At 45.7% G+C, this 15119-nt stretch overlaps 1 protein-coding gene across 1 annotated transcript in view; it reads right to left on the bottom strand.

Moving 5' to 3' along the window:
- SLC7A5 (solute carrier family 7 member 5) overlaps positions 1-15119 on the bottom strand; it is a 60128-nt gene that overhangs the window by 29797 nt on the left and 15212 nt on the right. Inside the window, exon 2 of the mRNA XM_072636280.1 lies at positions 1537-1662. Coding sequence (XP_072492381.1) covers positions 1537-1662 — 126 coding nt within the window. The remainder of the gene's footprint in view (positions 1-1536; positions 1663-15119) is intronic.

Genomic DNA, 15119 nt, shown 5'->3' on the forward strand with positions numbered 1-15119 from the left:
AAGTGCATTCCAGGCGGTATCTACTAATGATGCCATTAAACAAAGGCTGGAAGCATGGTGCATTTCAAGTGAGTTAACAAAATAAGTGCAAATCTCATTTCAGAAACTTCTTAGATGCATGACCCTGGAGTTAGTCATCCTTGGCCTCAGAGCTTTCTCCATCTGTGAGGACCATCACATCAGATGATGAGCATCATTGGCTCTCCACTCCCTGACAGCACTTACTTTTCAAAGTCCACAATCAGCCCCTAGTCACCTGGACATTTCCAACTTTCTCTACCAAGAAATAAGAGTGAGGAGCACAAATATCCCCTGTCACTCTTACTAGCTGTGACCACCCACAAATCTCTTCACTTTTCTCATGCTCATCTGTAAAAGGGGCTGGACTCCGATGGCCTCTCTGATCCCCTTCTGTTTTGTTTTTTGGGAGGCAATCAGGGTTAGGTGACTTGCCCAGGGTCACACAGCTAGTAAGTGTGTGAGGCTGGATTTGAACTCAGATCCTCCTGACTCCAGGGCCAGTGCTCTATCTACTGTACCACCCAGCTGCCCTTATAGTCCCTTTCTTAGGATGCCACGTTATGGGGAAATACTTAACCCCACCTACTCCACATGTTTGGACAAAAGTGCTTTATAAACCTTGAACTGTGAATAACTGAAAGTCTAAGTAAGTTAAAGCAGAGTTATTGTTATCCCTGTGATGTTTTTAGAAAGTCAACTCATCTATAAAATGAAAGGTTTGGCCTGGGTCCCAAAGTCCTTTGCTACAATGTCCTCCCATCTCCTTAATCCCAATCTGAATCATACTTGTTCTGCAAGGATCAAGCCCTCCACGTGAAGGTGACCAGTCCACGGAGCTTGTGCTCCTCTGAGTTACCAGCAGCTTTCCCCCTTGTGCACACTCTTGGCACTTAGCATAGGCTGCCAGTGTTGTGGCAATCTCTTCATTTGTGCATGCCTGGCCTCTACCTCCCATCGACCAACAAACAGCCATATGCCAAGTGCCTCAGCAGCCTGGCATTTAAAGCCTTCTACACTCCCATCTCACATCAATGCCTTTTATACACTGCGTTCCCACCGCCAAGAAGAAGCTGAAAGGGTTTTCTTAGAGCACTGTCTGGAAGCCTGTCGCCCCCCGCCCCAACTTTTATCAGACTCATCTGTATACATGCTGTATTCCTTTTTAGGAGTTAGCTCCTATGTCATCTTCACCACCACCCCCAACCCCGCCCCCCCCCAAAAAAACCCAAAAGTCAGGATATAGCCTTACACAGTCAGTTGTTAAAATATTTGTTTGAATACGAATTCTGACCATGTTCATGCCACCATCTATACTTTATTGCTTCCAGAGGAAGGGCAACACCATATATACCTACTCATGAAAAGGAGTGTTCATTTTTTAAAGAGGGGCTGTGAATACTCTCTGTTCCTATGGGACAGCTCTCAGGGAGGGACTGAGCAGAGAGGGATACATATGATACTTCAGTGGTGTAAGAAACAGAAAAGATCAGCAAATAAAAGCAGAGCTGTACTTACCCTTTCCAATTTGAATGAAGCCAAGGAGAATGATCAAGGCCAAAGCCAGCAGCTTTGCTGCCGCAAATGCATCCTGGACCCGTGTGGCAGCCTTCACGCTGTAACAATTCACCGCTGTGAGTAACACTGGGGAGGGAAGGACAGAAACAAAAAAAGTTTAGTTTCCATTGCAACAGCAACAAAGTCTCTGGTGTAAAGAAAACAGAGAGCAAAAGCCAGCCCCCCCAACTGTGGGGCTGGCATCCAGTGGGTACTGGGCATGGCACACCTCAGAGCAGCAGTGCCCGCAATTCTGGCCTAATGACCCCTCCACAAGTGCTGGGTTTTGTTCTTGCCTCACTGCCTGTCTCCATCCCTGCAGCCACCAGCCTGATGTGGCCCTCCCGACTTTTCCTAGGGCTGCTGCTGACTGCCCACTCCAAGCCAGGAGCCAGGTCCTCCTGCCCAGAGCATTGCTATCACAGGCTCCAAGTGTGGCCAAGTCTAGTAGGAACCAAGACCGGGACACTAAATAAATAAAATTCAGCTCATGTATGGCAGCTGGAGGAAAAAGGTGAAGACCATAGTGAGCACAGCTGCTTGGCATGGGTGGGCTCATGATAATGATAACAGAGCTGCTCAACCTCAAAGATTAATCATCTTTGGACAGAAAAGGTCTTAACTCAAATGGCTACTCAGAGCTGAAATATAACATAAATAGGGAGACAGAGAACATAACATGCTGCCCAGGGCCTGATGAACCCTAAATATGCTGCAAGAACCATCCAGATGGGACTGCTAAGGCATGTCAGTAACCTCAGCAAGATCAGAGAGAGTGGGACAGGTCCTACAGGGTTGGAAAAGGAATGTCCCAAATGTTAGAAAAGAGAAGACATAGGCATCTGCCAACTCCATTGGTCAATGAACTTGGAAACTTCATTGTCCAGCCAAATTCTAGAACTATTAAAAACAAGAGTTAGCCAACATCTAGTGAAGGACAGAATGATCACCAAGAACCAAATGGCTATATCAAGAAACTATTATGGGAAACTAACCTCACTCTCCCTTTTCAGGTAGTTATTCAATTGCATATGTGCATATAGCAAATGCTTATCAAATCTGAAACTGGGGGGAGGGAGAGGAAGATGGAGAGGGAGAGAGAAGGGGGGAGGAGGAGAGAGAGGAAGGAAGGGAGGAGGGAGGGAGGGAGGGAGGGAGGGAGGGAGAGAGAGAGAGAGAGAGAGAGAGAGAGAGAGAAGAGAGAGAATGTTATGACTTTGAATAACAAAGCCTTATTTCAAAAATACCTTGCCCCTTATAACAAAAAGCCAAATTTAGTATGAAAATTCACTATGGATAAATGTAAAAAAATTTGAATACCTAGGTTCAAAAAGTTCAACATAAGGGAAGCATGGGCAGAAAATCTGAGAAAGATTTGGGAGTTTTAGCTGATTGTAAACTTAATGTAAGTCTATGAGTATGATATAGCAGGTAAAAATAGCTTCCCCCCCTTTTTCTTTTGTTCTTTAAAAAACATATATTCTTTGGGATGGCTCTCTGGTAGGGGGTGGGAAAGAGGGATAAAAGGTAGAAATTTAGGTGACATAAGGTAAACAATTTTAAAAATTATTTTTAAAGTAACTTTACCTCTCTCACTGGCTATACTTTTTTGTACTCAAAGGTAAACTCGGGCATCCAAGCACATCATTCTACTCAATGTTCACTCCCAAGCTGTTGACTGTCTCTTAATTTCCAAACACAACAGCATTTTCTCATCCCTTGTCCTCACTGGCCTCTCTGCATCTTCTCCTGATGACAGCCTTCTCTTCTAAGATACTCTCTCCTCCCTCCAACTCTACCTGTATGAAAAGTCTCTGTTGCTGGATCACCAATCGTTAACCAAAGGTGTACCAGAATGACACAGGAGCGGTCTGCCCTTTCCTTCTCCAGCTCATTTTACAGATGAGGAAACTGAAGCAAATAGAGTGAAGTGATTTACCCAGGGTCACACAGCTAGGAAGTGTCTGAGGCTGGATCTGAACTCAGGAAGAGGAGTCTTCCTGACTCCAGGCCCAGCATCACCTAGCTGCCAAGGCCATCCATCACACTTCAAACCCGCATCACTCTGCCCATGGTCTTCCTGTTTCTAGTCTGTCCCTTCTCCACTCCAGCCCTACCCAGCTACAAATCTAAGCTTCCCAAGGCATAGACAGGCCTGACCGTATTTCCCCTTTCAAACGTCTTCAATGGTTTCCCTATTGCCTCTAGGATAAAATTCAAAGTCCTCTGCCAGTGCCAACCTACATTTTCAGCTTTATTTCATATCACTCTCCTTCACCCACTCTACATTCCAGCCATACTGGGCTCTGAGCTGTTGGAAGAACTAAACATTCCATCTTCCACCTCCAGAAATCTGCAGAGAGCTCCCTACTGCCCCCCTTATGTCTTCCCACATGCCTAAAAAGCACTCTTCCTCTTTACCTCAAAAATTCTATTGTCTGGGCCTCAGCTCAGATGCCCCCAATTCTGTGATGGCTCCATGCCATTCCATCCCCATCTCTGACCAGAAGTGAGTGCTCTGTCCCTTCCAGAAGTCCTCATGGATCCAAAACAGAATGCAGACTTCCATGGCCAAAGATTATTTTGGTTCCTTCTCTGTATTCCCCAGTATATAGAAGTGTTATGTCACACAAAGAGTAAACACAGTTCATGGTTATTTTGAAATAAATGCTCATTAAAAATAGCTTAAGATCACATTGGTAGTAAGTATTGGAGTCTTTGTTAGATGATTTCCCTAATATAAGAGTCTTCTTTTCTTCTTCCAAATTCAATGTTCTTTGCACCACACCACCCAGGCCTTTCTTCAAACTAGAAAGGATTCCGACTACACAAACAGTATAGACTGCTATGCTATACCACATTCCTATCACAGTATGGATCTGCCGCTTGTCAAGTACAGCCCATACTTCTAGATCAGAACCTGATATGCAGTGAACACAAGGGCTCTGGCCACCTCCCATGAGAATGCTAATGAGAAAAAGGAAAAAAACAACTAGTTAAATTGTTTAAAAGTGTAACAAAGATCCACAGGAATCTGAGATCCTCACCTCTGCCCCAGCAGGAAGTCCAGGTCTTGTATAGGGACAGGCCCACTCCTGGGTCATTCCCATCTTTCCCAGAATATTCCTGGGCTCTCTACTCAGTGTCTGTCAGGCTGTAATCAAAGTCCAGGATCATGTTCTCCGTACCTTCGAAGAAATTAAGCTTTCACATTGAGGTGGAGTAACAAACTGGCTGATTTCTGCTCAGTTATGCTATTAACCAGCCACAGAGGAGAAAAGAGAGGGAAGGAGAAAGGCTGCAGTGGAAGAAAATCTCCTCAGATTACTCAAAATACTTTAATGCTTCTTTTAAAGAGATGCTCTGCAGTGTTAGATCATTGGACTTGGTATCATTTCTTCTCCTCAGTAAGGAGGATGAGGACAATGTCAGTGACATTTCCAGACACAAAGGTTTGGAGGAAATGAAGTGATTCTTTTTCCCAGACGGAGGGTATGTGTTGGGGTGGGCTCCCTGGAGACCGTCTCAAATTTCCCTAAGCATTCTACTCAGGAAAGGCACTCAGTGACTCACATGGCAAGAGAGTAGGAATATTGCATCATTCATTCACACTGCCTCTACACTACATCTGGCCCCCCAGAAACCACAAGTCCCAGAATTCAGCTCAACAGCACAGCAGATCCAGTAAGGGCTGCTCTTTAAAGATTTCCCCCAAGACCATACCTCTAGATAAAATGTGGCTACAAATTCTGCCAGCTGGAGCACGAGATAAAACCAGAGTCATCGTGGGCAGATAGGCAACTCCCCCAGTATCACATGTAGATAACTAAACACAGTGGACTAGGCTGCCTCCCTATCCACTACATGGGCAATTTTATAACTTTTTTTTTTTAAATAAAAAAGTCCTTATCCACACCCTGTTTCATGAAGATAGATAGAAAGTGTCTCAATTTTATCTGTCAAGGAATGCCATGTCACTTTAGGCAGAAGCAAAAAACTATCAAACCCAGGCAGGAGCAGAGCCCAAAAGATGAATTTGCTTAATCATCCTTGAAGTCAACAATCAGACATCATAACAAGGATGGGTCTACCTGATTTCTAGGAGTTGTCCTGGAAAGGCCCCTGCTGGGATGGACATTCAACCTTCTTCCTTGTAAAAAACAAAAAACAAGTGACCCCTAGTTCTGCCATCCAAGAAGGAGGCTGCCCTCACCTCAAAGTAACTGGCAAGCACAATGGCCCAGAACTGTGGGAGGAAGTACCCCATGTTGTCCCTACTCTCAGATGTCCTCTGTGTTCTTCCCATCCTCATCGCCAATTCAATGATAAGTCTATTGGGAATACTTCTCTCCAAACCATCCCACTTTTTTGACTCCCCTAAGCACCTTCTCTAGTTTCATTAGATGGAAAAATACAACAGGATTAAGAACATCTCTGTGCCAGATACTCCAAACCCTCATGCTCTTCTGGAGTGCAGAAATGTCTAACTGAAGTACTGGTCCTGGGGTCTCCTTGGCCCAATGTTTTCTTGTCCCTGCCCCACAAATTCCTAACATCTCAGATGGAACACAATATGAGTGGGTTTCTATTTCACTCGGACCCCTGGTAAAAAGTGCTTCTTACTGTTCTATGCTGTCATTTCTTATCCAGCTAATAAAATGCTGTCTTGCTGGAATGAATGAATAAATTATAAAAAACATTTAAGTGCTGCCTGTGTGCCAAGCTCTATGTAAAAAGAAAATCCAGACAGGACCTGGCCTCAGGGAGCTTATATTCTGAAAGGGGGAAACAACCCATAAGGGTGCAGTACCCAGTCTGAAACGTCAAGGAGATGCAGAGTGGAGTCACTGAGATGACCAACGGATAGAAATAAGGGTTGGGGGCATCGTACACACATTTTTGCAAGCAGATGAGATAACAAGAGGGCTAGGATGAAGCACGAAGCAGAGCTAGGGCCAGTCAGGTATATCCACACGAGCTTGTGCTAACTCACCATGAGTGCTGGTTTAAAGTCAGTGGGAAATCTGTATTTACCATTAGTCTGGGACAATCAGGCGTGAGACTAACTACTATGCATTCCCCATACTTGGCAGGAGGGAGCCATTCAGACTAAGATCCTGAAGTTCAGTGGTTTGTCCAAGTTATTAGTAAAGGTCAGCAAAGGACTTGCTTCTCCTCAGGTGCCAGTGGGCTTCCCACTATTTTAATGCCTTGATGACCTCCCTGAAAAACCGAGCACCATAATGCTCAACACAGAAAGAGCACGGCCCTACCCAAGGCTGCTATTTCAGGAAGGGAGAGACTCTCCCCAAAGGAAGGGTTTCCCAAAAACTGCAGCGTGGTCACACAACATAATACTCTCATGGCACCTGGGTCAGACAATGCCTTGTGACACCCCCTCCATTCTGACATCTCACTTCACCAGGCTCCAGAAGTCTTCACTAGCACAAATGCAAATAAATGAATGTGGCAGGAGGGGAGGAAAGGGAAGAGGGTAGTAACTATTCTTGAATCCATAAGAAGCCCCACTGAGAACTGGGGGGACTTCAGTGTCCCCTCACCTTACTTTACAAACTAAAAGGACAGTTCATGGAGATTACAAAAGCTAATTGCAAAGATTCAGTCACTGGCTCTGCTTCTCCAGCTGGACATGACCAAAGAAAGCCAGGCACCTGTAAGGTTGCTCCAGCCCAGCCCAAACCAGCCCCGCTTTGCCAATCACCCCAGAGCAGAGAGTGCTGAGCAATCTCACTTCCTTTCATGTTTCCAATCCCTGAAGCCAAGCTCACTCCGTACAAACAAGGCCACAGGGTTTGGCTGATACTCAAGATAACACAGAAGAACATCTGATTTTACCAACTGCCTCTTTTGAAGCTCTTAATAACAGCTGCCCAACTGACTGCCAAGTCAGCCCTCCAAGTCCTGAGAAATTTTATATATTCAAAGATGCATATGCTGGGTGTCCCAAATTTTGTTATATGAGCTGGGAGCATGAGATCCAGGCTCTGGGCCTGGTTTATCTGATAAACAGCTGTGTGACCCTAATGAAGTCGCTTGCCCTCTATGGGCTTCAGTTTCCTTATCTGTAAAGGGAGAGATTGGCTTAGATGAATCATAGATCTAAATCTTATGACCCTTGTGTGATTAACAACCTGAGAACCACATCTGGCCAAGTAACACCCAAACCAGTACGATTTTTTCCTATTCCACTGCAATACTCAGGGCCTCTCTGGCCAACACTTTCGAGCCTGGAGTCCTTGCCCTGTTGTGTGTGAAGGTTTCTTAAGTTCAAGAATGAATGGACCTCACCCCTCCTTTCTTCTGCTCTCCATCTCTTCTATTCCTAAGAGAAACCTCAGCACCTAAAATGGTGTGTGTGTGTGGGGGGGGACCATACCCATTCTTAGAGGTGCAGATAATTAGAGACCAGGCCTCCTGCATGCAGGGGCCAGCAGTCAATCTGGGGAATAATAAAGGAGGTATTTCACTGTGCTGAACTAAGCTCCATACCACACCAAAGCAAGAGCCAAAAAAATGATCCCATTAAATGGTTCCCCAACACATCAGAGGCCCCAGGATGCTCTTGGGGGTCACAACAGGCAAAGAAAAAGGCCAACACTAGACTCTTTGAAGGATGGCAAGATTTCAGTCGATGAACCCTTTTTTTCCTTCCCATGATATGGGGAATTATTAAAGGCATATGTGGTTTTTTAAAAAAACAGTATTAAAAAGTTGAAGCGAGCTGGAGAAGAAGAGAGAAATGAAGGCCCATGCGAGGGACTATCTAGCTATTTTTAGGGTACATCAAACACAGACCTGCCATTCGCAGGGCTAATTTTTTTAAATACAGGGCACCTTTTTCAAAACAGGAAACCGTACAGAGACTATTAGGAGACCAGATTTGGTCAAGCAGCCATCAAGAGGCTCTCTGTCTTGGGAGACTGTCTTTCCAGTTTGGTTTTTGGTGGGGCAGGCTGCAAATCCATGCCTCTGTGGGATGAGCCTAGGCAGGGGATTCAGTGTCTGCTTCACTTCCTGCCATTTCCTTAACGATGAGACCTGAGGCAAATCACTTCCCTTCAGTTTCCATCCCTGTTTCAGGCGAATGCCTAGCACACCTGGGATACCTGGGGAGGAAGCCTGGTAGTATCTTAGAAGGTCTGGGCTGAGCTCACCAGCTCTACGAGGTTTTGTTATCCCCACTTTACAGATGAGGAAACTGAGGCTCAGGTGAACTGCTCAAGATCAGTTATCAAGAGCCAGAATTTGAATTCATCTCTCCAGTGATCTTTCTACTACACCACTACAACTTTGCTCCTAAGGAATTACTCAAATGATTCAGAGATTTCGTGGTATTTCCCACTTGTTTCCATTCATCTGCGTGTGGGCTGACTTCCTGATCTTGAGCAAGAAGCAGCAGCTTGCAACTGGGAATGCACTTAAAGAAAGGAAGCTTAGTTTAGCCTCTAAGAGAAAAGGCACCCCAGTTTGGGGACAGGCTCAAGGATGAAAGGTTTCTTAGTGCTTCAGTCATTTCTTTTCACTAAAAATCGAATCCTAAGCAGAGCCCAAGCTTGGAGCATGAAGAACTTGAGTAAACCTGTAAAATGGGGCTAATTTCCTCCCAAACTACTTCATAAGGATACTGAGGTTCATAAGATGTCTTCAGTAAAATAAAATAAAAACAAACTGCCTCAGTTTGACATGTGAAAGTCTTCCCCAGTTTGGCTCTGGGCTATCTTTGCAGCCTTTCCTGCACTCTCCACCCGGCCAAACTGGAGCCCTCACTTGACATCTCCGCGGAGGTCCTCCCCTAGACCCAAGTGCTCCCGTTCCCACTGCTGCCTTGGGATCCCCAATGTCAATCGAGGCTCAGCTTATGTCTCAGTAACTCCATCTTTGCTGATCTCCCTGGCTTTCAGCACACCTTCCCCCCCACCCCCGTCCCGCCCCTTGCCCCGAACAGCCTGCATTTACCTCTGGCTCTATTGTTTCTACCCAGTAGAGTGTAAGGCTGTGAGGGCAGGGTCTGGCTTCCATTTGGTCTTTGTAAAAGCTTTTGGATTGTCAGAGTCTGTCTCTCTGTCCATATCAGGGGGACTTGCTGGTGATGTTTTAGATACAGTGTGTCCCAAAGGTCTTAGTGCAGCTTCGGTGTGACTGGCCCATTGGCCTTAGAAGCTTAGAGAGCTGGAAACTGCACTGAGACTTCTGGGACATCCTGTACTTTGTGAATTCCTGGTCATCATTATTTAACCTTAAACCTAAAATAATACTCATATCCTTCTGAACCCAGAATGGAGGCAAATGCTGGAAAGAGGTTGAGACATCTTCTATTTCAAAATCTTCTATTATTGTAACCACAACACTTTGGACTGCATTAGAACATATATCTATCAAGTAGTTACCCCTAAAGGTGGTGCCTAAAATGTACCTTCCACATTTCCCTTTCACCAGAGAGGCTTAGGAAACCATGAACTTTTCACAGGAATAGGTTAGCACATCTGCCATTTCAAAACAACTCAGAGTATTAAGGAAAAGGATCCTGCTGGTCCACATCCCTCATTTCACAGATGAGGTAACTAAGGCCCAGGGAGGGGAAATAATTTATCCAATGTCAACATTAGGCGCTGATCTCCAGGCCACTGCAAATGGCCTCTTAAGTGGGAGAAGAGACAAGCAGAGTGAACATAAGTCAGCCCAAACCATGAAAAGATCCAGACTCTGTCTGCCCTGGTGGGAACTTGGGAGAAAAAGCAACCCTCCCAGGCCTCCCCCTCTCCCCTCATATACAATGCCCTATCAAAATCTTCGTCTAGTTCCAGGTTCTGAAGAATTAATTGCCCATCCCTGGCTCTCAACTTACATCAAACCCACAAGTGCAGACACGCTACAGTTAGAGATGGGATCCTGGGGCTAGACCTAGCCAAAGGTCAAACATAGCCTGGTCCCCACAACCTGGTGCCCAGTCAGACTTCTTGCTTCACTCAGAACCTGAAATATTCCTGCTGCTCAGCTCATTTCTCCCAGGCTTTTTTGGAGGGGTTGGGAGGGTGGGGTATCACTCAGGCTTTGAATATCTTTTTTTCTTCACTTGATTTTTAGTTCTTTAAAGTCTAATTCAAATGTCACCTCTCCAAAAGGGAAACAATTCCTCCCAGTTGCCCCTCCATGCCTTATCTGTACTCATGTCTTATCCCTTTATAAGTCTAGACTAGAAGCTGTCGATGGGCTATGCCACCTCTTGCCCTTCCTTCCCAGCAGGCTGGCAGAGTTCTGTGCATGGTGTGCACTGAATAAGGCGACAGAGCCAAATTTTGAACATGTTCTTTATGTGACTTTTCCTCACCTTTCTTAGATATCTATGGCCCAACTACCTTGACCCTGAACAATGATTTGTTTAAAAAAGTTGACTAACCGGTCTATTGTGATTTCTACCAACTGACCAGGATCTAATATACAAGCCTGGCTGTGACCTCTGCTCCCACTCAGCAGTGGTTTGGGGTGGGGCAGCTTCCTGCCAGGACCCCATCCCTTCAAACAAGCTGACTGATCATGCAGGTTGCCATCCAATCCACTGCCTCCTCCTGCTTCATGGTGGTGATGCTCACTACTAGCACAAGTTGAGACCTGGATCACACTTCTGTAGACAGTCTGACTAGGTTTTAGTGTGTGTGCTCCTGCCATGTGATATAGATGAAGAGTATTAAAGGGAACAGCAGAGGATCTGGGTTCCAATACTGATCCTTCCTCTTACTCCAAAAGGGCAAGTCATTCAACCTTTCTCAATATTTGTAAAACTGGGGTGGGGGCAGGGAGGAACATAAGCACCTGCTGTGTGCCAGGCACTATACAAACATTCTCTCATTTGATGTTCCCAACTATCCTGAGAGAGAGGTGCTATTTACTGTCCCCATTTTACAGTTAAGGAACCTGAGGCAGACAGAGATGAAGTGACTTGCCCAAGGTCACCTATGTGAGGTCAGATTTGAACTCAGGTCTTCCGGACTCCAGGCCCACTCAGCTACGGAGGCAGCTGTCCTACTTGTGGACCAGCTGACCCTAAGGTTCCTTCCAGCTACAGAACTGATCCTATGACCTACAGAAAAGCCCTCACATCAAGCCCAAGAAGTACATGCCAACAACAGAATTCCAAAGGAATCTCCCAGCAGCTCAGGTGGTGCAGCACCACAAAGAACACAAATTGACAAGGTACTTGGCAGGAGGCCCAGGGAGAATGTTATTCTAACTGCTGTTAGCAACACTGATGTCACCAGTAACTGATGTCAAATCCTATGAAAGGTCAGTCTAACTTAGGACAGAGCTGAACACTAGGCTAGGGGAATGTAGTTGAGAATGTGTGGGCTCACCTACTAGCCCACAGCCCAAACAGCAGGAATGTTTGCCCATTTTAAAGAAGCTGGAACAAAGATCCCATTCCCAGAATCTCTCAGATGGAGGAGTGAATGACAACGGAAAGGGAAGAGCCCTAACGGCAGCTCTCAGGACCTTAAGAGCTTGGAGGGACCTTGCAAAGCCTTCATTTTTACAAATGAAGAAAAAGGCCCTGAGGTTACACCATATGGCATTACACAGCAGAACTTGGATTTAAACCCCTGTCCTTGGATTCTATGCCCAGTGAGCTTTCTAGTGCCCCCTCATCTGCCAACAAATAAAAAGGGGCCACCACAGAATCCAAAAGGCATGCACGTGGCTTCTAGCTGGGGCAGAAGTTGTTTCAAGGGAACTTTCCCTTAACATAGGTGGGTTTTTCCCTATACAATCACAGAGCCTAGTTGTCAGGTGAAAAGGGGCATGAGAAAAAGTCATAGGATTTAGAGGTGGAAGAGATGTCTTGAGGGGTTAGTCTAAACTTTGCCACTGAGGAAAAAGAATCCCTGGTAAGTTAAGTGACTTGAATCTGGGTGAGGTTAAGCAGTAAGCAGGTAGGATGTGAACCTGTGTCCTCTGATAACAATCTTCTTCTCACTATGTTAGGGAATCAGGACAGAAAAGTCTGACAATATAGAATAGATTCCCAAAAATGTAGACATAGTCACCGTTAGTAGAGTCACATCAGGCCATTATCATAAGAAAGCAGGGGTATGGAGAGACAAGTACAATGAGATAAACAATCTCTACTCATAAGGAGCATACTGTTCTAATGGGGGACATGACTAACCTTTGAGGCTGAAATTATTTAAGACATAACCTCCCTGACCGGGACAGATCTGAACCAGAATGACTCTTCTTCTGAGCAAAGGATCAAAAAGATCATATAAATCACTGTACAGATGAGGAAACTGAGGCCCAGAATGAAGAAATAACATGTCTGAGACCACATTCTACAGTCAGTAACTGAGCCATGAAAGGAAAAGAACTTTACTGCCTCCAAATCCAATGTTCTTTCCACTACAATTCCATCCCATGGAAGATCCCCCAAGACAGTCTCTTCCCAAATTCCCCAAGAGCCATATTTTCTCGTATCTGTTGGTAGTGAGGAAAAGGATCGAAGGACATCCACCCCACTCCTGTGTGCATACTCTTAATTCACTTTCCATTTCCTAACTGAACAAGACTTGCCACAGCTTTGAATCTGGTTTGACCAGTTAGTTTAAAAGGCCTGGCTTTGGAGCTATAGTTTAACTGATGGGAAATAGTGTGGAAAAGAGGGCAGCTTGTAGAGAGGAGACCTGAGGGCAAGGGCCAGGAGCTGTAAAACTACAGGATGCTACTGACTAACTAACCTTGGCTAAGTCTGCCCCTTGGGACTGAGTCTGACACATAACAGGCCTTCGAACATGTCAAGGCAGCCAGAGTCATTCTGAAGTCTTATCTTCTCCAGGCCCAAGGTCCTTCAAACAACCTTTGACCATTGGTCATAAGCCTCTTCACCATCTTGGACACTCTAAATTTTCAATGTCTTTCTGAAATGTGGTGTCCAGAAGTGACCTAGGGGGAGAGGGAAGATGTCACTACATCGTTCTGTTCTGTAAAATGAGGGGGCTACTGCAGATGACCCTAAAGTCCCTTCCCACCCTAAATCTATGATTTCATGGTATATAACACTACTGTGAAGGAAGATATTGGACTAAGATCTAGGAGAAATGGGTTCTCAACTTCTATCTCTATGGAATGGGAATAAAAATACCTACCCATCTCCCTTGGAAATGAGGTCAAAAGATTTAGACATTTAAGATGACATATATAGCATTTATTCACTATAATATTGGTATCTGAAAGAAATAAATGTGTTCGTCCTTCATTGCCTAAGAAGACCATGCCATCAGAGAGATGATGACACGACTTACACTTGACTTGGTTTTGAGTGAGGGAGGGCTATGCAGGTCACCAGCCTCACTTCTCCTCTGGAGCCATCCGGATCCAGGGACCAGATATTCATCAGGATGACTGGAGATGACCGAGGATGAGACAATTGGGGTTAAGTGACTTGCCCAAGGTCACATAGCTCGTGAGTGTCAAGTGTCTGAGGTGAGATTTGAAGTCAGGTCCTCCTGACTCCTGCACTGGTGCTCTATCCACTGCACCACCTAGCTGACCCAAAACTGCCCACTGCTTCACCCAGTGGAACTGTGTTTGCTCCTAGAGGTGACAGGGAGTAGCTGAACTTTATTGAGGAATATGTGATATGACTGGACCTGTGCTTTAGGAAAATCACTTTGGTGCCTGAATGGAAATGGGAGTGACTTAAAATCAGGCAGACCCACCTGCAGGCTACTGCAGGTATAGTCAGGGGCTAGAAAGTCAACTCAGGAACCAATAACACCTTGGACAAATACTGGCCATGATGCTAGTTTCTTAGGGCTCCAGACAAAACTGTAGAAGAGGAGACCGCCTCCACTACCAGAGGGCACTTCTACTAGTAACACAGCAGGTCTATGCCGTCTGTGCCAGGCACTGGGCTAGGCCCTAGGGAGTAAGACAAAAGCCCCTGCCTGAAGGAGCTTCTCTATTATCAGACGGAATGTTTTCTTCTTCCTGGAATAAGAGGAGAATCTTTCCTGCCTTGGTGGTCCCAGCTGCTTTCCGGGGTTTGGTCTAGGACCTTGCCTCATTACCATTCCCTCCACCTCAAAGACTCAAACCAAGCATATATGAAGCACCAAAGTGTGCCAGGAACCTTGTTAAGTAATGCAAAGACAAACGTGAAGGACTTCTGAGCTAGGCAAAAATAGAAAAATGAAAGGCTTCTCCTCCCTCCCCCTCCTCTTTCCCTTGCCCCCTTTCCAAGGCAGTATGGGCCAGCACAAAGATGTCTACAGAGTCTGGGGACCTGAGTTCAAATCCCAGGTCTGCAGCTCATTAACTGGGTGACCTTGGGGAAGTCACCCCTCTAGACCTCAGAGTGTCCTGAAGGCTGGCCTTTCTGGCCAGCTCTTGAGTCTTTGATCCCATGATCCTAAGCACAGTTAAAGTCCCAGCCCCAAGTGCTCCAAGGGACATCTGAATTCACTGGGCAGGCCCCAAGACCCGAGTCCTTCCTTCAGCTAAGCAGGAAGGGTTGAGGCTGCTCAGCAGAGGAG

The sequence above is a fragment of the Notamacropus eugenii genome, chromosome 1 (genome assembly GCF_028372415.1).
Source record: "Notamacropus eugenii isolate mMacEug1 chromosome 1, mMacEug1.pri_v2, whole genome shotgun sequence".
In the NCBI taxonomy this organism is placed as follows: Eukaryota; Metazoa; Chordata; class Mammalia; order Diprotodontia; family Macropodidae; genus Notamacropus; species Notamacropus eugenii.